Source organism: Stegostoma tigrinum, chromosome X (genome assembly GCF_030684315.1).
Source record: "Stegostoma tigrinum isolate sSteTig4 chromosome X, sSteTig4.hap1, whole genome shotgun sequence".
NCBI lineage: Eukaryota > Metazoa > Chordata > Chondrichthyes > Orectolobiformes > Stegostomatidae > Stegostoma > Stegostoma tigrinum.
In genome coordinates this window covers 12565414-12588675 of record NC_081404.1, presented here as the reverse complement: position 1 = coordinate 12588675, position 23262 = coordinate 12565414, and the positions used below count along the sequence as shown (strand labels likewise).

General features: G+C 42.9%; 1 protein-coding gene across 3 annotated transcripts in view; it reads left to right on the top strand.

Moving 5' to 3' along the window:
• The window catches only part of kmt2d (lysine (K)-specific methyltransferase 2D), a 281603-nt gene that overhangs the window by 92504 nt on the left and 165837 nt on the right, over positions 1-23262 (top strand). For all 3 annotated transcript variants that reach the window (XM_048523503.2, XM_048523505.2, XM_048523504.2), the window contains exon 2: positions 14289-14377. In XM_048523503.2, coding sequence (XP_048379460.2) covers positions 14329-14377 — 49 coding nt within the window. In that variant the 5' untranslated portion in view covers positions 14289-14328. The remainder of the gene's footprint in view (positions 1-14288; positions 14378-23262) is intronic.

The following is a 23262-nucleotide window of genomic DNA, read 5'->3' as shown; positions in this document are numbered from 1 at the left end:
TGTGTGGGGGTGGTGGTGCGTGTGTGTGGGTGGCGGGGTGTGCGTGTGTGTGTTTGCTGGTGGGGGTGTGTGGGTGGTGGGGTGTGTGTGTGTGTGTGTGTGTGGGTGGGTGGTGGGGTGTGTGTGTGTGGGTGGTGGGGTGTGTGTGTGTGTGTGGGTGGTGGTGCGTGTGTGTGTGGGTGGCGGGGTGTGCGTGTGTGTGTGTGTGTGGTGGGGGGGTGTGTGTGTGGGTGGTGGGGGGGTGTGTGTGTGGGTGGGTGGTGGGGGGTGTGTGTGTGGGTGGGTGGTGGGGTGTGTGTGTGTGGGTGGGTGGTGGGGTGTGTGTGTGGGTGGTGGGGTGTGTGTGTGTCTGTGTGTGTGTGTTGGGGTGTGTGTGTGTGTTGGTGTGTGGTGGGGTGTGTGTGTGTGTTGGTGTGTGGTGGGGTGTGTGTGTGTGTTGGTGGGTGGTGGGGTGTGTGTTGGTGGGTGGTGGGGTGTGTGTGTTGGTGGGTGGTGGGATGTGTGTGTGTTGGTGGGTGGTGGGGTGTGTGTGTGTTGGTGGGTGGTGGGGTGTGTGTGTGTGTTGGTGGGTGGTGGGGTGTGTGTGTGTGTGTGTGTGTGGGTGGTGGGGTGTGTGTGTGTGTTGGGGTGTGTGTGGTGGGGTGTGTGTGTGTGTGGGTGTTGGGGGGTGTGTGTGTGTGTGAGGTTTTGTGCTGGGGTGTGCGTGTGTAGCTGGGTGGTGGGTGTGTGTGTGTATAGCTGCGTGGTGTGGTGTGTGTGTTTGCCTGCGTTGGGGTGTGTGTCGGTGTCTGGGGGTGTGGTGTGTAATGTGTGTGACTGTCTTCGATCAGAGTGTGTCGAGACATATGTTTGTGTTGGGGTTTTGTTTGTCTGGGTGGGTGTGTCATGTATTGGGTGGGCAGTGTGTGTCTGAGTTGTGAAGGGGCGTTAAGAGCAAGAATGTGTATATTTGGGACATTGACAGTGGGTGTGAGCTCGTCTAAGTTGCTGGGGTGAGAGAGGGTGTGTGTGGTGGTGTCACTCTGTCGTGCGACATGAACCCAAGATCCCTGTTGAGGCTGTCCTTATGGGTGCTGAACTTCGTCAAGAATATTTGGCCTCTGATTTTCGGGTCCATGTCCTCCGAGGCGCAATTTGGGAAACACCACAACTGAGAGTTGCTGAGCAGAAGCTGATGGCCAAATTCAGTTCCCATGAGGAGGGCCTCAACCAGCATCTTGGTTCATGTTGCACTACAGGTGACCTCACCACATGTACCCTCTCTCAGACATGCATAAATACACATACGCACACTCGTGCACTTATGCACACTTGAATCTCTGGCGTGTATTTGTATTTGCAGATACTTTTTTTTCAAAAACACACAATTTCTAGACAGTCAGTCAATGTGGCATTTTATCAATTCCTACTTTTGAAATAAAACCAGTCTGACTACAAACCGAAACACAAACAGATTCTAAACAAGGCCTCACATCTATCATGCATTGTCTGACTTAAACTGTCAACAATCCTTTACAGTGAAAGAAGTTTTCGTTTTCTCAGGACTGTGACTTCAAAGGAATTTGTGGATTTACAAATACATATTAATTAATTAAAACCTTCTAACTGATTAAAGATTTAACAGCCATTTTTGGTTTGTTTCGTAAATCCTCATAAGTGGTGTTACCCGTTGATGTTTTGATATTTTGATCTTATAAATTTTGCATCTGATACTACCTCTCTCAGTCGCACCTGGAGAGGGTGTGAGACTCTGAAAGTTTGTGTTTTCAAGTCAACCTGTTGGACTCTAACCTGGCATTGTGTGATTTCTGATCTTTTCCACCCCAGTCCAAGTCATTCCTGCTTTTGGGTTGGTCGATTTGTTATCACGTGTACTGAAGTACAGTGAAAAGCTTTGTTTCTGAGCAATGTGGGCAAATCATAGTAAGCAAGGGTGTACAGATCAAAGGTTGTCAAAAGACTTAGAGGCATACAGGTTACATTGCACAGGGCGTGCGGTACGTGAGATCAAAATAAGCCAGATCAGCAATTTTTATGCCGAACTGTCCATTCATCAGTCTCATAAGGGTCTGGAAGAATCTGTTCCTCAGCCTGCTGGTGTATGTGTTCAGGTTTCTGTATCTTCTGCTTGACAGAAGAGATTGTCGGAGATCATTATTGGGGTGTCATGGGTCTTTGAAGTTCTCAGCCTTTCCGCGGCAGCGAGCCATGTAAACGGAGTCCATGAATGGAAGGTTGGCTTCAGTGACGGTCTTGGATGCGCTCGCCACCTTCTAGGTAGGAAATAGGAAAATGGAAACAAATACATGCTGGAGAAACCCTACAGGTTTGGCATTATCTGTGGAGAGAGAAACAGTTTACTTTTCGAGTCTGGCATGACTTCTTCATTCCTGGATATAGAAAAATATCTTAGTAATGGACATGAAATGGGGGAGGGTTCTCGAAATCAATATAAGAATTATTTGCGATGAGCATTTTCTGTTTTTAATCGACATTTTCATTCGATTTTAGATATGAATATAAAATAGCTTTTGGAAATGGGAACTACAGTTTGTGAATCTGAGATTTGAGCTGTCGTTTCCAATCGGTCCTTTTGTTTCGCTGGTACGAGATGCTTTCGTGTCCCCTAGCGTTTTAGCCCATCGACACGTGTTCTACTTTTATTTACACTATTTCGTACATTGTGAGCTTTTTAAAAATCATTTTTAACGTTTTGTTGAGATAATCGAATTATTCCTTTAAAGGGTGACCTGGTATGTTTAAATAATTTCGGGATGTGCCCATATACTCCTCCAATTCTACTTTGAAATGGATGGGAATTATTGGCGGAATTGGCCGTTTTAATTTGTCGCTACGTGTTTCTGCGAGTTCTGTTGTGAAATTAAGTGATTAAGCTTGCGATCATAAAGTTATCCGCACCTTTTGCGTAGAAAAAATGGTTTGAATCTTTGGTTAAAGTGGAACTCAAGGTCGGGGGTTACTGTTTCGCACCGGAACGGAAGTGATGACGTTTCCGTCACTCCGTGGATGTTTTTGGTTGCTTCACTTTTCCTTTTTTCAGTTTTTTTCCCCCCCCCCCCCCCCCTTGTCTGCTTTGGTTGGCTCGGCAGTTTCTTTACCCCTGTCCCCCTTTTCCCCTCCCCCCCTTCCCATTTGAAATTTGTTGGATGTTCGTGACTACTTTGTAACAGGAAGCAGAGAGGCCGAACCCGGAGATAGTGAGGAGTGGCCGGGGCCCAAGCAGGAGCCTGCTGCCTGAGGCCACTGTCGGTCATAAAACGTTCTGTACGAGGAATGGGATCAGCCATGCAGTGGGGAATTTCCGCCGGGATTTGCGAGATGTGGGAAGTGCAGGGCATATAAGGTATTTTCCCGCTTTGCAGATATGTTGACCTGTAAATAAAACCAATTTGTTAAACGCAAAGCGATATAAATTTTTAAAACAACAATGTGTAGATAGTTTAGCTCAGAACGTTGCCATCCAGTTAATGCAATTAAATTTTCATGTTGCAAAATCTGAGAATTTGCTTCCGAAAGGCAAGGAAGTCCTAAGTAGTTCGAGTTCTAATTATTTCATATTGGTCTTCACGAAACCAAATAAGGCCGGGGCAGCTACTTTTGTATGACCTTTTTGTTTCAGGAATTGTAGTTTGATTTGATTCTGCTGTATAAATGATTACCGTTTTACTTGTATCTTCAAGGGTAGTTTCGTGTGACGGATTTTGCACGGAAATGCAGGATTGTATTGAGAGTCGTTTACGTAGTGAGTTTTTTTGTGGCGGCAAAAAAGCCTTGTGTGCGTGAGAGCGAGGAGTTTTGTATGGGAATGGTACAGTGTTGCACGGTGTGCAGTGTTCGTTGACGTGAGCCGCTTGGTTTCTTTCTGTTCCGTAAACAGTATTTCATTTCAGATGGGTTCATGTCATTAGTTTAAAAATTGCTTGTTTGGTGCAAATGGGGATTTTAGGATTAGAAATACAGCAGTGTGAGTTTTTCATTCTAGTATTTTTTCAGAAGTGTCGATTTAAGATTTGTGTTGTACAGGAAAATAGTTCCGCGTTCAAAGGCAATTCTGCTTTTTCTCTCGTTACAACAATATAAAAGCGGCTTTTCGACCTCGTTGAAAATAGTTACCCTGCTCTTGTTTTTGCGGTGGTGTTTTGGATTTACTTCCAAAAATGTGAGCAGATGTTGCGTGACGCTTTCACTTGAATGTAAACATATTTCAACCTGTTCTGAAGCTGAATTACTGTGTCCAATTCTGGTCGCCTTGTTATAGGAAGGATATTATTAAACCAGAGAGAGAGAGATCAGAAAAGATTCCTGAAGATTTTGCTGAGAATGGAGGGTTTGCTAGGCTGGGACTTGTTTCACTGAATGTAAGGAGGTGACCTTATGGGGGTTATAAATAAGGTGAATGGCAGGTGTCTTATGCTTAGAGTGGGGGATTTCAAGACTAAGGGGCATAATTTAAGGTGAGAGGAGAAGTCTTTTTTTTTAAAAAGAACCTATGAGAGGCAACTGTTTTTACACAGTGATTCGTGTGTGGACTGAACTTCCAGAGGAAGTGGTGGATGCGGGTACAATTATAATGTTTAAAAGACATTTGAATAAGTACATGAATAAGAAATGTTTTGAGGGACATGGGCCAAGCGCGCACAGGTAGGATTAGTTTAGGTTGGGTTGGACAGGTTGGATCAAAAGGCCTGTTTCCAATCTGTAGAACTTTGACTCTGATTTGCTGTTAATTGTATGAATGTGCACAAACTCAGATTTCATGTTGCAATCAGTAGACTTTATTAAATGTGGATTATATTTTAAAATATATCATTTGAGTAAATTTGGTATTAATATTGGCTCTGCTTTTGCTATTGTTGTCATCTGATTAAAACGTAACATTGCAAAATAATGGGAATTAATGTAATAAGAGATCAAACTTAATATTTTGTCAACCACAAGTGCATAGGAACTGTATTTCCCTTCTCAAATTAGAGCAGACACCATTATGAAGATAGAGCATATTCCTGTAAATATAAACCAAAATGTGTTTCTTTTCCAATTTTAGTGCTGTACAGAACTGCATACTGCTGAACCTGCATGTTAGACAACAATAAGCTATTTGGTTAAAGCATATGGAGTGTGCTACTTTTGATTCAAGAGGAGCAAAGACCAGCAACTTGTGGTCACTTTGATTTTTCTTTACATGTCTGTACCTTTTATAGTAACTCTCAATTGTAAAAGATGTAAATAGGGAATATGAGCTTTTTTTTGTCCTCTCTGGACAGAATTGTTCTGAGATGTTTTGGATTTGGGAGTTGTAGTCTTTGTTTGTTAATGTATTTGTGCAACTTTTTTGTGGTGAACTCAGAATGAAACAGTAGGAGTTCACCTGGTTGCTTGAAGTGCTTTAATATAGACTCCGTCGAAGCAAAAGCTGTTTCACTGGAGCTGTCATAATTGTACTGGATTTACTTGTGGATAGTTGCAGACTGAACCTCTTGCCTTGTTTGAATGCATAGTACAGTTGATTACCAGGTTGAAGAAATTACTGCAAAGGCAATATATACATTACAAACAAAGATAGTGTTTGGGAGCAAGGATCCAGCTAAGTCCTCTTTTTTCTGTGGCTGCCAGTGACGTTCGTTTTACTTGTTAAATTACCTGGGGTTGAACAGTTTATTTTTGCATCACATCTGTTTTTTTTTGCTTTAAGATAACTCTGCCTAGAGGAAGTTAACTTATTGGGTTTGGGGAGCCGGTGCAAGCAGCATGCGAACAGTTTTCTATATTTGAGCTAGTGTGTATGTATTTTATAATGTATCAGTTTCAGTGAAAGGTTTCAAATTGTCCCCCAATTTCATGTGTTGAATAGGTTTTTAAAAAGCTCCTGTGTCCTTTTCTAAAGACATTGCAAAGTGGTGTTCCAATGCATTTTTTTTGTGTTCCTGATGGTGAGATGTCTGTGTAGTTATAATGACTGTTGCTTTTGCCTTTGTGAATTTCATGCTGAGATTAAGCACATTCATATTGACCTCCAAACAGTCCTAACTGTGCAGGTGCACTGTTTACTTAACTTCCAACTGTCTTTGTATGTTTGGGTAAGATTGCAAATTGGTGTTGGATCATCAGGAACTTTGTACAGACATTTCCTCTTGTAATTTTGCCAAAATTCATTTAATATAGGTCTCTTGTAGCCAGTAGAGAAATGGACTTTGATCCAGTCATTCTTGACTACATTTGAACTAAAGTCCTAAGGATGAAGTACTTGTCCAAACCTCCTGTACCTTTGTTGCAAACATCATGTGCGCGCCGCCGCGCACCCCCCCCCCCCCCCCAAAAAAAAGTATACACGTTAATTCAGAATGGAACTGAAAATGCAGGGAACTTTGGGAAACTGTCTGTTACCTTAGTAATTTTTTCAATTGTAACTGGAACGAATTAGCAGAAGAAGGCTTTATTACTTCAGTCTGAGCCAGTACACTTCCTTAGGATGTTTTCTACCAGCTTCAGCAGAAGATGATTGGCAAACTGTTTCCCAATTTCATGACCAGCAGTTGATACCACTTTTAATTTGACTGCCGTCCAGGGGCTTCACTGTAAACTGCATGTGAAGTGTTGCAATGGGAGACATTTTCCTGCTTACTGTTTGTAGCTACATTTTGAATGTGAGCAAAGAAACAAAGTTAGTTTTCCTGTAAATAATGAACAGAGGCAATAGTCTCCCGGTGTACAAATTTAATGACTAAATTATTTAGGCTATTCCATTTTTGACATGAAGATTTCTGTTGACTTGATTTCTGTTTTCCTGACTCTGTATCCATCAAAGTTTGGATTAATGCAAAGTCGTCTTTATTTCTCACACTTTGCTCTCTTTCGTCAGATAAAACAATTTATAACACAATGCTTAGCACACAAAGTAATGTGTGAATCACATGATTTTTTAAAAAAACTTATAAACCATGAAACTTGTGTCGGGAAGCTCTATATAAACTAGCAGTGTGCAAAACACATCCTATGGTAACTGCTAGAGCAGTTCTTGGTTTGTGGAAAAGTAACTGTACTTTGGCATAAATGAAATAATGAACCAGCCAACAGTGCTGAATGAATTAATGGTTTGAGTTTTCCAAGATCATGTAATATGACAACTGAAGTTGTATTTTTCTGATTTTAATTGAGTAAGTTTTAACAATAAAAATAACTAAGTCTGTTAACTTTTCTTGTTTAGAATCGAGTGCACTTTTCATAAAGAGAAATTATCCTGAAATCTGAGCCTTTTCAAATAATGGTTGTGATTTCTAAGGTTTTGGAGTAGATCTGTAGCTTGGATTGTGGGTGTTGAGGTTGGTTTGCTCACTGAGCTGGTTTGTTGTTCTGCAGACCTTTCGTTACCGTGCTTGGTAACATCCTCAGTGCAGCCTCTGATGAAACGTTGGTGTGTTTTCCCGCCTGGTTTTTAAACTCTGGGGTCCACTGCGATGGATTGCCTCACTTCCAGATTTCCTGAATCACCTGAGATGAGTGATTATTGGTCATGTCTTTTTGTAGCCATTTGGTGTTCCATCTCTCTCATGTCAATCCACATGGACAAGGAGAACTATGACTTCGATTGGGACAACACCAAGACCCTGGGACAGGCTAGGCAGAGACAAGCACGAGAATTCCTGGAAGCATGGCACTCCATGAAGCATGCTATTAATAAGCACATTGAACTTGACCCCATATACGTTCCATTACAGGGGAAACCCGGAAGTCGGGCAATCCATTGCAGTGGACCCCAGGGTTTAAAAATCAGGCGGGAAAACACACCGATGCTTCATCAGAGGCTGCACTAAGGACGTTACTGAGCACGGTAACGAAACATCTGCGGAACAACAAAGCAGCTCGGCGAGCCAACCAACCTCAACGTGGTTGTCGTTTGTAAAGGGCCAGTTTTAAAAACGAGCAATGATTGTACCAATTGATTTGGTATAACTGGCCACTCTGATCTTTCTGAACTCGGCATAAGCAGTTCAGAAAATAATCCCTTAATAGGGCAGCACGATGGCTCAGTGGTTAGCACCGCAGCCTCACAGCACCAGGGACCCGGGTTCAATTCCAGCCTCGAACTGCCTGTGTGGAGTTTGCACATTCTCCCCGTGTCTGCGTGGGTTTCCTCCGGGTGCTCTTGTTTCCTCCCACAGTCCAAAGATGTGCAGGCTAGGTGCATTGGCCATGCTAAATTGCCTGTAGTGTTCAGGGCTGTGTGGGTTATAGGGGGATGGGTTTGGGTGGGATGCTCCAAAGGGCGGTGTGGACTTGTTGGGCCGAAGGGCCTGTTTCCACGCTGTAGGGAATCTAATCTAATCTAATCCAATCTAATGACCTGAGTAGCTGGATGTAGTTTTGTAAGGTGCTTTGATTTGGCTCTTGTTGCATGGCTTTGGTTTCCATCTACTTTCCTGCCACGAAAGTACACTCAGTTTCCACACTCTGTAGTGAACCAATCTGCTACCTGAAAAATCAGTTAATATGAGAACAGTGTCTCATTTGGCATGAAATTTGAGTATGGTGGGGCAGGTTGGTGTTTAGGTTACTAAACACACAGCTTTACAAATAGTTGCGTTATTCCTGAACTCTTGTAGCTCACACTGGTGACTATAAATATTTGAATTTTTTTTAAGGATATATGAAACCGAGCGAGTCCCCCATATTGTGTCATGTTACAGTTACACAATGTGATCTTTTGGGTGAAAACTGCAGCCATGTTAAGACACCAAACCTGGTTATTTGCCATTTCCTTTACTTTTGCATCATTTTGGGATGTTTGAACATCATCTTCAAAATAGCAATGTTGAGTTAGCTCTCTGTGGCTTATGACGGTCTATTTTCTGTTTAATACCTTTTGTTTTTGTTGGTATTCTGTGGGCAACTGGCAGGAATATTGAATAGCGATCTACTTGGGAAGTGTTTAGGGATGTATTGTTTACATGGGCTCGCAGTAAGTGAAGTTCCACACCCATAAGTGCAAGCACATGGAATTTGTGGCAGTCTATTGACTTGCAGGAAGACTTAGTTGCACAGACTTTGGCATGCATTCATTTGTATATAGGAGGCTAAGTGTGATTTGATTTGAGGTGTTATTGGATGATTAAAGCATATGATGGCATACATAACAATTTCTTCTGGTAAGAGAGTCAAGAATGGGGGTGTAAGATGAGTGGAATAGCCTTAAAATCAGATCTAAACTGTTCAGTAAGTACTGCTTCATACACAAGGTAAGTGGAACTTCGGACCTCTTTGCCCAAAAAATGATTGAGGCTTGATTAATTGAATATTTCAGATCTGAAGTTGATGCTTTTGTTAGGTAAGGGCACAAGAGGATGTAGAACCATGGTGTTGAGTTACAGGTCAGGTGTATCACATTTGGCAAGTGTCTCTGGGAGGTGGGAGTGTTCCTTGGCTTTGAGATTATTAGTATGCCTTTTCCTGGTTCCTTTTTTTGTACTTCCTCTTGCTAACGAGAGTTCTCAAAAAATTGTCTCTTCTTACAAGAGTTTCCTCCAAGTCAGTTTCTATTGAATAAGGGTCTGCCATGCGTTGACATCCATTGCTTTTGTGGTGATTTTTTTTGTTGCCTGTTGTTCAAGTCCCTTCCTTGAGCTGGCCGCAGATTTGCCTTTGTAGTTCGAATTCAGGCATCCTAAGCATGTGGCCAGTCCAGTGGAGTTGGTTTCAGACGATCGTGGTTTTGATACTGGTGCCGTTAGCCGCTTCAAGGACATTGATATTGTTAATGCCTGTCCTCCCAGGTGATGTGGAGCATCCTCTCAAACATCATTGATACATCTCAACAGTCTTAAGATGGCATTAAGTTTACATTTCGGCAACGTGTAGAAGAGTTGGAAGGATTATTCGCAAGGATCTTCATATCAGCATGGATGTCAGTCCATGTCGGGGGGGGTGGGGGCCTTTTGGATTTGGTGCCAGCAATGAGCCAGGACAGGTGTCAGATCTCGCGGTGGGAGAACACTTTGGCGACAGTGACCACAACAGCCTCACATTTACCAAAGCTTTGGAGAGGGAAAGGAGCAGTTACCAGGCGAAGATGTTTAAGTGGGGAAAAGGAAGCTACGACGCTATCAGGCAGGAGTTGGGAAGCACAGATTGGGAGCAATTGTTCCACAGAAAGGGCACAACACACATGTGGAGACTGTTTAAGGAGCAGTTGTTGCGAGTGATGCATAAATTTGTTCCTCTGAGACAGGTAAGAAGGGGTAAGATTGAGGAGCCTTGGATGACGGGAACAGGTGCTTCCTGTCAAAAAGAAAAAGGCAGCTTACGTAAGGTGGAGGAAGCAAGGGTCTAGCACAGCTTTAGAAGATTACAGGTTCGCTCGGAAGGAGCTCAAAAGTGGACTCGGGAGGGGGCACGAGAAAGGCTTGGCAGGAGGGACTAGGGAGAACCCGAAGGCATTTTACTCATACATGAGGAATAAGAGAATGATCAGGGTGCAGGTCGGGCCGATCAGGAATAGGGAGCTTGTGCATGGAGTCTGAGCAGATAGGGGAAGCCCTAAATGAGTTTTTTTGCTTCGGTTTTCATTAAGGAAAGGGACCTTGTTGTGAATGAGAACTTTGAGGAGCAGGAAAACAGGCTTGAACAGATCAAGATTGAGGAAGTTGATGTGCTGGAAATTTTGGCAAACATTAAGATTGATAAGTCCCCAGTGCTAGACCAGATTTATCCTAGGTTGCTCTGGGAAGCGAGAAAGGAGGTTGGTAAGCCGCTGGTGAAGATCTTTGCTTCCTCACTCTCCACGGGAATCATACCGGAAGATTGGAGGGAGGCAAATGTTGTTCCTCTTTTCAAGAAAGGGAATAGGGAAATCCCTGGAAATTACAGACTAGTCAGCCTTACGTCTGTGGTCAGCAAGGTTTTGGAAAGAATTCTGAGGGATAGAATTTATGACTATTTGGAAAAGCATAGCGTGATTAAAGGGAGTCAGCATGGCTTTGTGACGGGCAGGTCATGCCTCTCAAATCTTATTGAGTTCTTTGAGGAGGTCATGAGACAAGTTGACGAGGGTCGAGCAGTAGATGTGGTGTACATGGACTTCAGCAAGGCGTTTGATAAGGTTCCCCACGGCAGGCTCATTCATAAATTCAGGAGGTATGGGATACAGGGAGATTTTGCTGTCTGGATTCAGAATTGGTTGGCTGACAGGAGGCAGCGAGTGGTTGTAGATGGTAAGTATTCTGCCTGGAGGTCAGTGCTGAGTGGTGTCCTGCGGGGCTCTGTTCTTGGGCCTCTGCTCTTTGTAGTTTTTATAAATGACTTGGATGAGGAGGTTGAGGGGTGGGTTAGTATGTTTGCTGATGACACAAAGATTGGAGGTGCCGTTGATAGTATCGAGGGCTATTGCAGGCTTCAGCAAGACATTGACAGTATGCAGAGCTGGACTGAGAAATGGCAGATGGAGTTCAACCTGGATAAATGCGAAGTGATGCATTTTGGATGTTGAATCTCTGTATTGATGTAGCCAGGTAAGGGAACTGTTCCACATTTGGCAGCATTTCTCCATTCATCTCAATGGGATTTGACTTGTGGCAGCTTGGTGTGAAGGATTTGAGTCATCTTGAGGTTGAGGCAGAGGCCGAGGCCATATCTTCGGTATGCTTCCATGCAGGTGTTACGTGAAGCTTGTAAACTCTCTTCCGAGGGAGCAGAGATAACATTGTCATCCACATGCTAAAGTTCCACAGGTGAAATTGCACTGGTTGACGTTGAAAAGTTTTCCATCCATTCTGTAGACTATGCCCACACTGCTAAGAAGTTTGTTCTTGACTAGATGGAGAATGGTGGTAATGAAGATGGAGGAAAGGGTGGGAGTGGTGGCATATTTGCATTTGACCTCTGGATTCTGTCAAATTGACTGCTGCAGAGGACCATTGCCAACACTTGTGTAGGGAATGGAAGATGTTGATGAATTGCACTGGACAGTTGGCCTTTGACAGGGCCTTCCATAGCACTTCCTGATTGATCTGACTCAATGAAAGGCACGCAGAGAGGTTGGTGTTGTTCCTGGGACTTCTCTTGGAGTTTCCCAGCTGTGAAAATCATGCCCATAATTCTATGGTTTGGTTGGAAGCCACTGTGGTTTTCAGGAAGGATCCTGTCTGTCTGGGAGAATGTGCCTTGGAGGATTCAGGCGATGATCTTCCAGGTGACACAGAAGGGAGTTTGCTGGAGTTGATTATTAAGGATGTAACAACTGAGCATTTGGAAAGCAGTGACAGCATTGGTCCAAGTCAGCATGGCTTCACTAAAGGGAAAACATGCTTGACAAATCTTTGAGGATGTGACCAGTAGAGTGGACAAGGGTGACTCAAAGGATGTTGTGTATCTGGACTTTGAAAAGGCTTCTGACAAGGTACCACACGACATTAGTAAACAAAATTAAAGCTCATGGTATCAGAGGTAATGTATTGATGTAGATAGAGAACTGATTGTCGAGTGGCAAGCAGAAAGTAGGGAGTTGGAATAAATGGGTTGTTTGTGGAGTGGCAGGCAGTGGCGAGTGGAGTACTGCAGCGTTCGGTGTTGGGACCCTGTTCCCAATATACATTAACAATTTGGGTGAAGGAATTGAATGCATTGTCTCTAAGTTTGCAGATGACACTAAGCTGGGTGGCAGTATGAACTGTGAGGAGGATGCTTTAGAGGCTGTAGAGTGGCTTGGACAGACGGGCTGGCTGAGTGGGCAGATACTTGGCAAATGCAATATAATGTGGATAAATGTGAGGTTATCCACTTTTTGGTTGCAAAAGCAAGAAGGCAGATTATTATTATCTGAATGGTGGCAGTTTAGGCAAAGGTGAGTGCGACGAGACCTGGGTGTCATGGTGGAACAGTCGCTGAACGTTGACATGCAGGTACGGCAGGCAGTGAGGAAAACTAATGGCGTGCTGGCCTTCGTTGTGAGAGGATTTGAGTATCAGAGTAGGGATGCCTTGCTGTAGTTATGCAGGGCCTTGGTGAGGCCACACCTTGAGTATTGTGTGCAGTTTTGGTCTCCCAGTCTGAGGAAGGACATTCTTGCTATTGTGTAGGTGTAGGTTCCCACCAGGCTGATTCCCGGGATGGCATGACTGATGTATGAAGATAAACTGGCTTGACTGGGCTTGTACTCTGTGGAATTTAGAAGAATGGAAGGGGATCTCGTAGAAACATATAAAATCCTGATGGGACTGGACAGGCTCGATTTGGGAAGAATGTTCCTGTTGTTGGGGAAGCCCAGAACTAGGAGTCACAGTCTTAAGAATAAGGGGTAAATCATTCAGGACTGAGATGAGGAAGAATTTCTTCACTCGGAATTGTGAACCTGTGGAATTCTCTCCCATAGGAAGCTGTTGAGGCCAATTCACTAGATGCATTCAAGAGGGAGCTGGTGATGGCCCTTGCAGCGAAAGGGCTCAAGTGGTATGGAGATAAAGCGGGAATGGGATACTGAAATTGCATGACCAACAGTGATCGTATTGAATGGTGGTGCAGGCTCGAAGGTCTGAATGGCCTACTCTATCTATTTTCTGTGTTTCTGTTTTCTTGGTAGTTCCCACAGATCAGCTGCGATCCTCTTAAATGACAGAATGTGTTGATTTTCCTCCTTTTGTGTAATTTTCACACACACTCCACCTAGTTAGGGCACGTTGCTTTTTTGAACTGACAAGGTGAGAAGCTAAGCATCTTACTGACTTGTGTCAGCAATATTTGTAATATTAACATATATAATACAATATTGCTACATAATATTCATGGACTTCTTTCCATCTTGAGTCCATTACCTTTTCTAATTCTCGCAGCTAATTTGTGAAACTTGTAGCAACTCTTAACATCACTGAGCAATTCTATAGTAATATAATCTTTCCCTCTAAACTAAGTAGCTACCCAAGACTGGACGGTGAAATTAAATTCCAGATCAACCATGATCTAACTGGACGACTGAACAGGCTTGAAGGCTGAACTACCTAATCCGGTTCCTCTGTAATGTACTGAAAGCTAAAATTAAAAGAATCAGGTTCTTTTTCTCGGTGGAATAGTTATTGGATCCAGGTATTTGGCTACTTTCAGGGCTCTCTGATTAACATTGCTGAACATTAAGTACATTTGATTGGTAAAGGTTGTTATGACGTTCATTTTGTGAGGCAAGCAAAGTGCATTCCCTCTCCTCCACCTCACCCCAGTTCAAAAAAACAATGTCAGCATGGTATCTTTTTGTTATTTAAGAACACTGCCTCCAATTTGCTTTTCAGGTGCTTCTGTAAAGGGTGTGGATTCTGGAAAAAGTGCAGTATGGATGGAATGGAACTGAGTAATGAAGATAATTGCTCAAGTACCACAGGTATGGCTTACTGTTTGTTGATGTTCTGTTGTGTGTGTGCATTCTGTACTAGACCTGTGTGTACTTCATGATTGTCCGTGAAAACCTGACCACTTAATAGCAGCATTAGTATTGAAATACTGTGGTGCAGTTTATCTGCCAGCATTGCCCCTCCCCTTGTGTGCTTGCAAAAAGCCTTTTAAGTGTGTGAGTTTACTTCCCCAAATAATTGTCGTTTCTTTCAGCCTCTTTTGAAGAGCCAAAGGCACTGCTTTCACACTGATGTGTAACATAGAATTAACCCATGAAATATGGTTCTCATTGTTTGTATGACTTCGGCTTTTCCAACCTGCCTAATTAGAATGACTCCTCTAACTGGAGGAAAGTCTGGGCCACACATGCAATTTTGTATCCTTGGAAGATGCACAGAAAAATTAGCCATGAAATCATCTCTTAACTGTACTGTGGTCAATTATTTCTGTGAATCAAAATTGTTTGTTTACTTGCATAGAACTGCCAACGAACAGCTTCAGACACATTTCCCAGCCAGCCTACATTCAACTGATCAAAAGCTAAGCAGATCTAGTACAGGAAATTCTTCTTAGCGATAATATTTTGATGTGATATTTTGTATGCCATTTTTGTGCTCTCTGCAGCTTTAGAAAGTCAGTTTTACTTTAAGCTAAGCACTAGAAAGATTGAAACTATCATTCTGTGAACTCGTATCATTTGACATTAACTGTCTTTCTAATCAGGCTGAATCTATCCTTGCAAAACTTTTGGTAGCTATCCAAACCTCTCACCTTACTATTGACAGGTTTACTTGGTTCCAGCATATCATCCCTTCAATCACAGCTGAAACCTTATTCACCTCTGTCACCTCAGTCTTCCACTGTCCAACATCCAAGTCCTGCTCATCCACTACTCTCCTGTCCTGATCCCTTTTGGCTTCACAGTCATGGAATTTACGACACATGTAGGTCATTGTGCCTTGACCATCTCTTTGTAAGGGTTATTCCACTAATCCTACTACCAAGTCATTTTAGTTCAGTATTCAAGTATACATCCAATTTCCTTCTGACATTGTGGCTATTGTGCCCTCTCCGCAGTGAATATAGTACTTAATCCTCATCTAACTCTCCAATGCTCTGTCTCTTCCAACCTCCTCCTTTTCATCCTGTTTTGGCTTTCTGTATGTTCTTTTTCTGTGCTGGACATCCACCACCATTCAGGTCAGTACTAGTGGCAGAGGCTTTAGTCACCTTGGCAGTACACTGTGGGGAGCCTTGCTGATCACATCTGCTTCTACTCCTATATCTGTATTTACAGTTTATCTTCAAAGTTTTTGTTTCAAATGCAACTTTGATCAGCTCTCCTAAAACTCTGATCACGCACCATTGGAAGACCCTGAAAACTGGATGTTGATATTGAGCGCGGTAATGCAGAGCTTCGTTGTGTATTCATCTGTCAAGCTTTGAGTGAGGACCAAATTATCTGTAATCCGTTTCCTGTAGGACTTTTTTGCAGGGAAGATAGTATGCTGATATGGCTCCTTTCCTCTTGTCAATGGATCATGTAGTCAGATTTGACTTTGCAAGCTGAATATTATTAACAAAGCACTGGCCCAATATTTTCAGATTATTCTGCACATTAAAAAAACCATAACATTAATGCTTTTGTAGTGTGACAGTTGTACTGCATAGTAATGTATAGTGCCAAATGCTGAACATCAAAATTAATGCATACCAAGCTGCAATTTATAGTAATTACAACCTGTTTCCTTAGGGATCTGAATTTTTTCTTTTGTAAATTTCCCCATGATGTATTAGGAAGGCAAATCAAATGTTGTTTGTTGCAAGGTGAATGGAATGTGCAAGTGGGGAAATTTGACTCTAAATGTACAAGACCTTGGTGAAATCACTTCTGGAGTACTGTGTACTGTTTTGGTCTCCTTATTTGAAAAGGATATAATTGTGTAGAAGCAGTTCAGAGAAGGATCGCGACTCATACCCTGGGATATAGGACTGAAGAAGAAAGGTTGAACAGTTTGGGCCTATACCCATCGCAGTTTAGAACAATGAGATGATCTCATTGAAACATAAAAGATCTTCAGGGGGCTTGACAGGTTGGCTTCTGAGAGGATGTTTGCACTTTGTGGAGTTAGGGTACGCAGTTTAAGAATGAGGAACTTCAGACTGTGACCACTGTTCACCATTTTTGTCTGGTTTTCTTGGTTTAACTTTCAACAGAGCTGGGTGATATTCTGTCATTAACGTACTCTGGACTGATCTTTCTTCTCCACAATCATTACCTACTCCTTTTGCTTTTTGGTCACACGTGATCTCAAATCTCCCTCATCCTGTATTGTTCCCTGGCCCTCCATTCTTCTCGGCTTGTTCCTCCCACCATTTAAAGAGTCGTAATGGACTTATAACAGTGCATCTCTCTGACTCTCATTCTCCTGTATTCGAGGCTCAATTAGACAGACTTGTAATAGGTGGGGGAGTCCAGGATTATGGGGTGCAAACAAGAAAACGGAGCTGAGACCACAGTTAGATCAGCCACGATCTTCGTCAATGCTCGAGCAGTCTTGGGGGGCTGAATAGTCTAATTGTGATCCTAATCCCTACCTTACTATGTTCTAACTTTATTCTTAAAGTTTATATTTGTGCCACATATAAAATTACAATGTATATAAACCGATTGCACACATTATTCAACTTCAATCAGTGGAGAGCAGACTGAGAGTCTAGGTTACATTTAGATTTCTAATTCATCCAAAATATTTATGATTTCTGTCTTATTTCGATTTGTAAGTGAACCCCTGTATTCCAGAACGGATTTTCACTTAATAAGCTATCTAGGGAAACAAGGATAAATCCTTCCTACATTGGGGAAACCAAGCAGAGGCTTGGGACCGCTTTGCAGAACACCTCCGCTCGGTTCGCAATAAACAACTACACCTCCGAATCGTGAACCATTTCAACTCCCCCTCCCATTCTTTAGATGACATGTCCATCATGGGCCTCCTGCAGTGCCACAATGATGCCACCTGAAGGTTGCAGGAACAGCAACTCATATTCCGCTTGGGAACCCTGCAGCCCAATGGTATCAATATGGACTTCACCAGCTTCAAAATCTCCCCTTCTCCCACCGCATCCCAAAACCAGCCCAGTTCTCTTTCTTTCTCTCCCCCCCCCCCCCCCCCCCACCCCCCCCACTGCATCACACAACCAGCACAGCTTGTCCCTGCCTCCCTAACCTGTTCTTCCTCTCACCCATCCCTTCCTCCCACCCCAAGCCGCACCTCCATTTCCTACCTACTAACCTCATCCCACCTCCTTGACCTGTTCGTCTTCCCTGGACTGACCTATCCCCTCCCTACCTCCCCACCTATACTCTCCTCTCCACCTATCATCTTTTCTCTCCATCTTCGGTCCGCCTCCCCCTCTCTCCCTATTTATTCCAGAACCCTCACCCCATCCCCCTCTCTGATGAAGGGTCTAGGCCCGAAACGTCAGCTTTTGTGCTCCTGAGATGCTGCTTGGCCTGCTGTGTTCCCCCAGCTTCACACTTTATTATCTTGGATTCTCCAGCATCTGCAGTTCCCATTATCAAGGATAAATCCTTTTTAGTGTGAGGCTGGATGAACACAGCACGCCATGCAGCATCCTTTTTGAAGCTTGCTTCTGTTATTAATCTTATTAACGCTTGCACGATTGTTCTCTTCAGAAGGTGTCTCAATAACATTGTGCTAGTGTTGGCAGAGTTTTAATTGCCAAACCTGTTCTCTGAAATGTTTTCAAATGAAGCAGAAATGCTAGTGTAGAGTCCTAAATCCATTGCATTACCAAAGAGGACTAGTCAGCTCGTTTTGCTATCAGTGACTGTTGAGCTGGCTGTTTAATTGATTTGTCTCTTGTACCTGCTGTTGTAAAGTCATAGTCATACAGCAGGGAAACAGACCCTTCAGTCCAACTTGTCCATGCCAACCATGCTTCCCAAGCTAAACTGGTCCCATTTACCCTTGTTTGGCCCCTATTCCTCTAAACCTTTCCAATCCATGTACCTGTCCAAATGTCTTTTAAACGTTGTAATTGTACTCACCTCTACCATTCCTCTGGTAGTTCATTCCACGTTATCCTCTCACCTTAAAATGCCCTCTAATTTTGAACCCCCCTACCCTAGGGAAAAGAACTTTTGCTTTTCCCATAAATTCCCCTCATGATTTTATATCCCTGGATCAAGTCTCCCCTCCACCTCCTGTGGTCCAGTGGAAAATGTTTCCGCCTGTCCCTAGAACACAAACCCTCCAGTTCCACTAACATGCTTGTAAATCTTTTCTGCATTCTCTTTTGATTTAATAGTATCCTTCCTATAGCATGGGAGCCAGAACTGTACACAGTACCCCTAAAATGGCCTCACCAATGTTCTTTACGCACAACATGACTTCCCAACTCATACTCAAGAGGCTTGAGCAATGAAGCAAGTGTGCCAAACACCACCTAAACCACCCTGTCTACCTGTGATGCAACTTTGACAGACTTAGGTACCTGAACCTCCAGGTCTCTGTTTGACAACACTACCCAGGGCCTTACCATTAATTGTATAAGCCCTGCCCTTGTTCATCTTATCAAAATACAGCACCTCACATTTATCCAAATTAAATTTCATCTGCTACTCCCTGGCCCATTGGCCCAATTGATCAATTTCCCTTTGTAATCTTAGATAACTTTCTTCACTGTTGACTATACCACCAATTTTGGTGTCATCAGCAAACTAACTTACCATGCTTCCTAAATTCTCATCCAGATCGTTTATATAAATGATACACAACAGTGGACGGAGCTCAAATCCCTGAGGAACATCACTGGTCACAGGCCTCTAGTCCCAAAAACAAACCTTCCGCCACCATCCTGTCTCCTTCCATCAAACCAATTTTGCATCCAATTGCCAAGCTTTCCTTGAATCCCGTATGATCTAACTTTGCCAACCAGTCTACCATACAGAACCTTGTCAAAGGCTTTACTGAAGTCCATGTTGACAACAACTACTGCTGTACCCTCATCTGTTGGGCCATATCCTGAAAAAACAGTCCAGTTGGTGAGACGCAAGTTCCCACACGCAAAGTCACGCTGACTATCCCTAATGAGTTCTTGCCTCTAAGTACATGTAAATGCAATCTTTCAAAATCCCCTCCAACAGCTTATCCATCACTGATGTCAGACTCATCAGTTTATAGTTGTCAGGCATGTCCTTGCAGCCCAACGTTAGCCACCCTCCCCGGCACCTCACCTGTGGCAGTAGATAATACAGATATCTTTGTTAGTGGGCCTGCAATTTCTTCCTTTGCTTCTGACAACATTCTGGGATACGTCTGATCAGGTCCTGGAGATTTACCCACCTTTGTATTTTAAGACTTCCAGCAGCACCTCCACTGTAGTGTGGGCTGTTAAAGACATTATTTATTTCTGAGTTTCCTAACCTCCACGTCTTTCTCTACAGTCAATACTGACATGAAATATTTGTTCAGTATCTCTCCCATTTCCTGTGGTTCCACGCAAATCATCATCATCACGTTGATCTTTAATGGGACCCCTTCTCTTCCTAGTTGCTGTTTTGCTCTTAATGTACTTGTGAAGTCTTTTTGGATTATCCTTAATCTTAACTGCCAAGGCTATCTCATACCCTCTATTTGCCCTCCTCATTTCCCTCTTAAGAATGCCCATACACCACTGATACTGTTCAGAAGATTCATTTGATCCCAGTTGTCTATACCTGACACATGCTTCCTCCTTATGACCTGAGCCTCAATATCTTTATTCGTCCGTTGTTGCCTACTTGTACCCGCCTTACCCTTCACTAACAGGAACATTCTGCCTTTGAACTCTGGTTATCCCACGTTTGAAAGCCTCCCACTTCCCAATTGTTCCTTTACCTGTGATCAGTCTCCCCCAGTCAACTTTTTGAAAGTTCCTGTCTTGTACCATCAAAATTAGCCTTGCTCCGATATAGAACTACAACTTTAAAATAAGGCCGATCCCTAATTCTACTAGTTAAAAAAAATTACGATCACTAGTCCCAAAGTGCTCCCCCACTAACACTTCAGTCACTTACCTGCCTTATTTCCCAAGAGGTTGTCAAGTTTTGCTCCTGCTCTAGTAGGTACATCTATATATTGATAAAAATTTTCTTGAACACATTTAACAAATTCTTCCATATCCAAGCCCTTAACACTGGCAATTCCAGTCTATGTTTAGATAAATAAAATCCCCTATTGTTTCAACCCTAGTATTCTTGCACATATCAGAAATCTCTCCACATATTCGCTGTTCAGTTTCCCGCTGTCAATTGGGGGACCTACTGTATAAAAGCATCCAAGGTGATCATCCCTTCTTATTTCTAAGTTACGTCCATATAGCTTCATTGGGCGATTTTCTTCCAGGAATATCCCCTAAGTAAAATAGTATTGTTTTCTCCCAACAAAAACACCACTCCCCCATTTCCCCGCCTCCCTTTCTATCCTCCTTATGGCATCTAAACCTGGCAACATCGAACTGCCAGTCCGTCCTTCCCGCAGCCATTTTTCTGTAGGAGCTATGATATCCTGTTCCCAACCTTGCCCTAAGTTCACCTGCCTTATCTGTGACACCCCTGACATTGAAATAAATGCAGTTTAATTATGCAGAGTTGCCTTGTTCCGAGTTGCTGTTGCCTGCCTTTGTCGAATTAATTTGTGTTCTTTAACTTCTGAACCATCCTCATCTGTCTCTCTGTTGTCACTATTGCTTAGCGAGACACGTGCACACACATCCCTTTCAAGGCTTCCAAGTAGCATCAACAAAACTCTGTCCACATCAAGATATGTGACTTCAATTGGAGGATCATGCTGTCTTATGCCCGACAGTTTGTGGTTTTCCATATTTGATGCTTATGCTTGCAAGCCCAGAACAGGTCTGTTTAATGTGCTTGTATAACAAAAGACATTTTTACATGGTCAGATTGATTGTTTTCACAATACCCAATTTTTAGGGTGGTTCGGACCTTTTGAACAGTCTGATTTGGAAGGCTGTTTTCAGTCTTGCATTTCAATCAGGATGGGTGCATGCAATCGTTTTCACCATGTCAAAGGACAGACCTTGGGAAGAGAGAAAATTTGGGTATAGCTTTGGTATCAAATCATTTCAGGCCTATGCTATTTGAGTGCTTGGCTTTCTTTTTCTTTTCCACTATCCTCAGTAGTCGAGATTCCGGCTAATTGCTTTGTGTATCTCAGGTTGAGGGTACTGTTCGTAGACTCTTCTCGACCTTGTTGTAAAATCTCATGGTGAACATGTTTGTATCCCAAAAAGCTAGAGTACATCAAAAATATCCTCCCTCTGCTCAAAGTGAAATCATCATCCATATCTTCTCGCCTTACCCCCCTCCTGTGATTTCACTGCTGCACTGTCTTCCTGTAAAGACTCCTAATTGTATGCATCGATACTCACATGACCTTTTACCTCTAATCCTCTACACTCATGTTCTTGATCTTGGGTGAGACCATTCTGACCACTTGTGGTATTCTTCTTCACCTACAACTCTCCTCCTTCCAATCTTAAAATCCCCTCTGTCTGCCCCTGGAAAATTGCTTCTTCAAATCTTAGATTGGCACTTTGAAACTGCCCGCTGTATAGCTTTTGGCCCTTCATGCACTGTGGTGTTGATTCAGCTATCAATCTGTTCAACAACTCCTCTCTGACACCCTTGTCCTGTTCCCAATAAAAGCTTCAACACCCATCTTGGTTCTTACTCTGCCATATACTTTCGAAAGTGCAGAAGCAAACGTACCTGCAGCTCAATGTTGCAATTTGCTGGATTGCATCAGACACTCTCTCTCGTCTTGCTCTTTATTAAAACTCATTTATGCCAGAGACATTCTGCATACTGAAGGTGACCTAGTTTTTCACCACTACCAACTGCTTTTTGAATTCCTATCCTGTCCATTTTCACCAACAGTAAGTTTCAGGATCTCACTAACTGAAGATTGTCACCTGCCTCTACCTCCCATCCTACCCTTCCTCATCAAGCTGAACTTCTCTCACCCTATTTCTGAATGTTCATTTTCCTCTAGTTTGTCTCTTATTTTCCTAAATGTATTTGATCCATGAGACTCAGAATGACACAACTTAGTTTTCATTCCTAGTTTTCATGCCAGCTGACATTGTGAATAGTGCTCTCTCCATATAGTTGATATTCTCTTTTTAAGATTGTCGTTATCGCCCCATTCTGAAAAATTCCATCCTTGACTTTTCTGTCTTTGCTTACCATAGTCACATTGCTCATGTTGCTTTCCTTACCTCCAACCATCCTGTTTGATTTTTTTTGTCAGGTTTCTGCATGCTAAAAAGCCCCACTCAAAGTTACACCCTTTAATGATTAAGATCATGGTGCACTATTTTCTCCTCCTCCTCCTCCTCCTCAATGACTATTGCTTTTTGAGATGATGCACTCCATCGTTGAATTCAGTGAAACTGCCTTCATTTGAATTTACTGTCTCCTACATTTCCATGAGATTCTTTTCTGTCCTAATTAGCCATTTTTATCGTTCTGACCAGAGTTGTATATGGTACCCTAAACATGGCCCAAGGCATTGGTAGACTCGGCGTGATCTCTAAGATTAGGCTGCAAATTGGCCTGTCTAATAAATGCTGCAATATCCTAACATTTTTCTGTGGCAATTTGGTATAAATGCACTTGTCAGATTTATTTTCTGCCCTTGTTTAAGAGACTTGAATTGTTTGTTTGGCAGGTTACAGTTAATTTTGTGTATAGATTTGCAGCAAGTAAGTAACTGCTTAGATAGCAGACTGCTTGTTTTGAATTGATGAAGCTCTGATGAAGGGTCTAGGCCCGAAACATCAGCT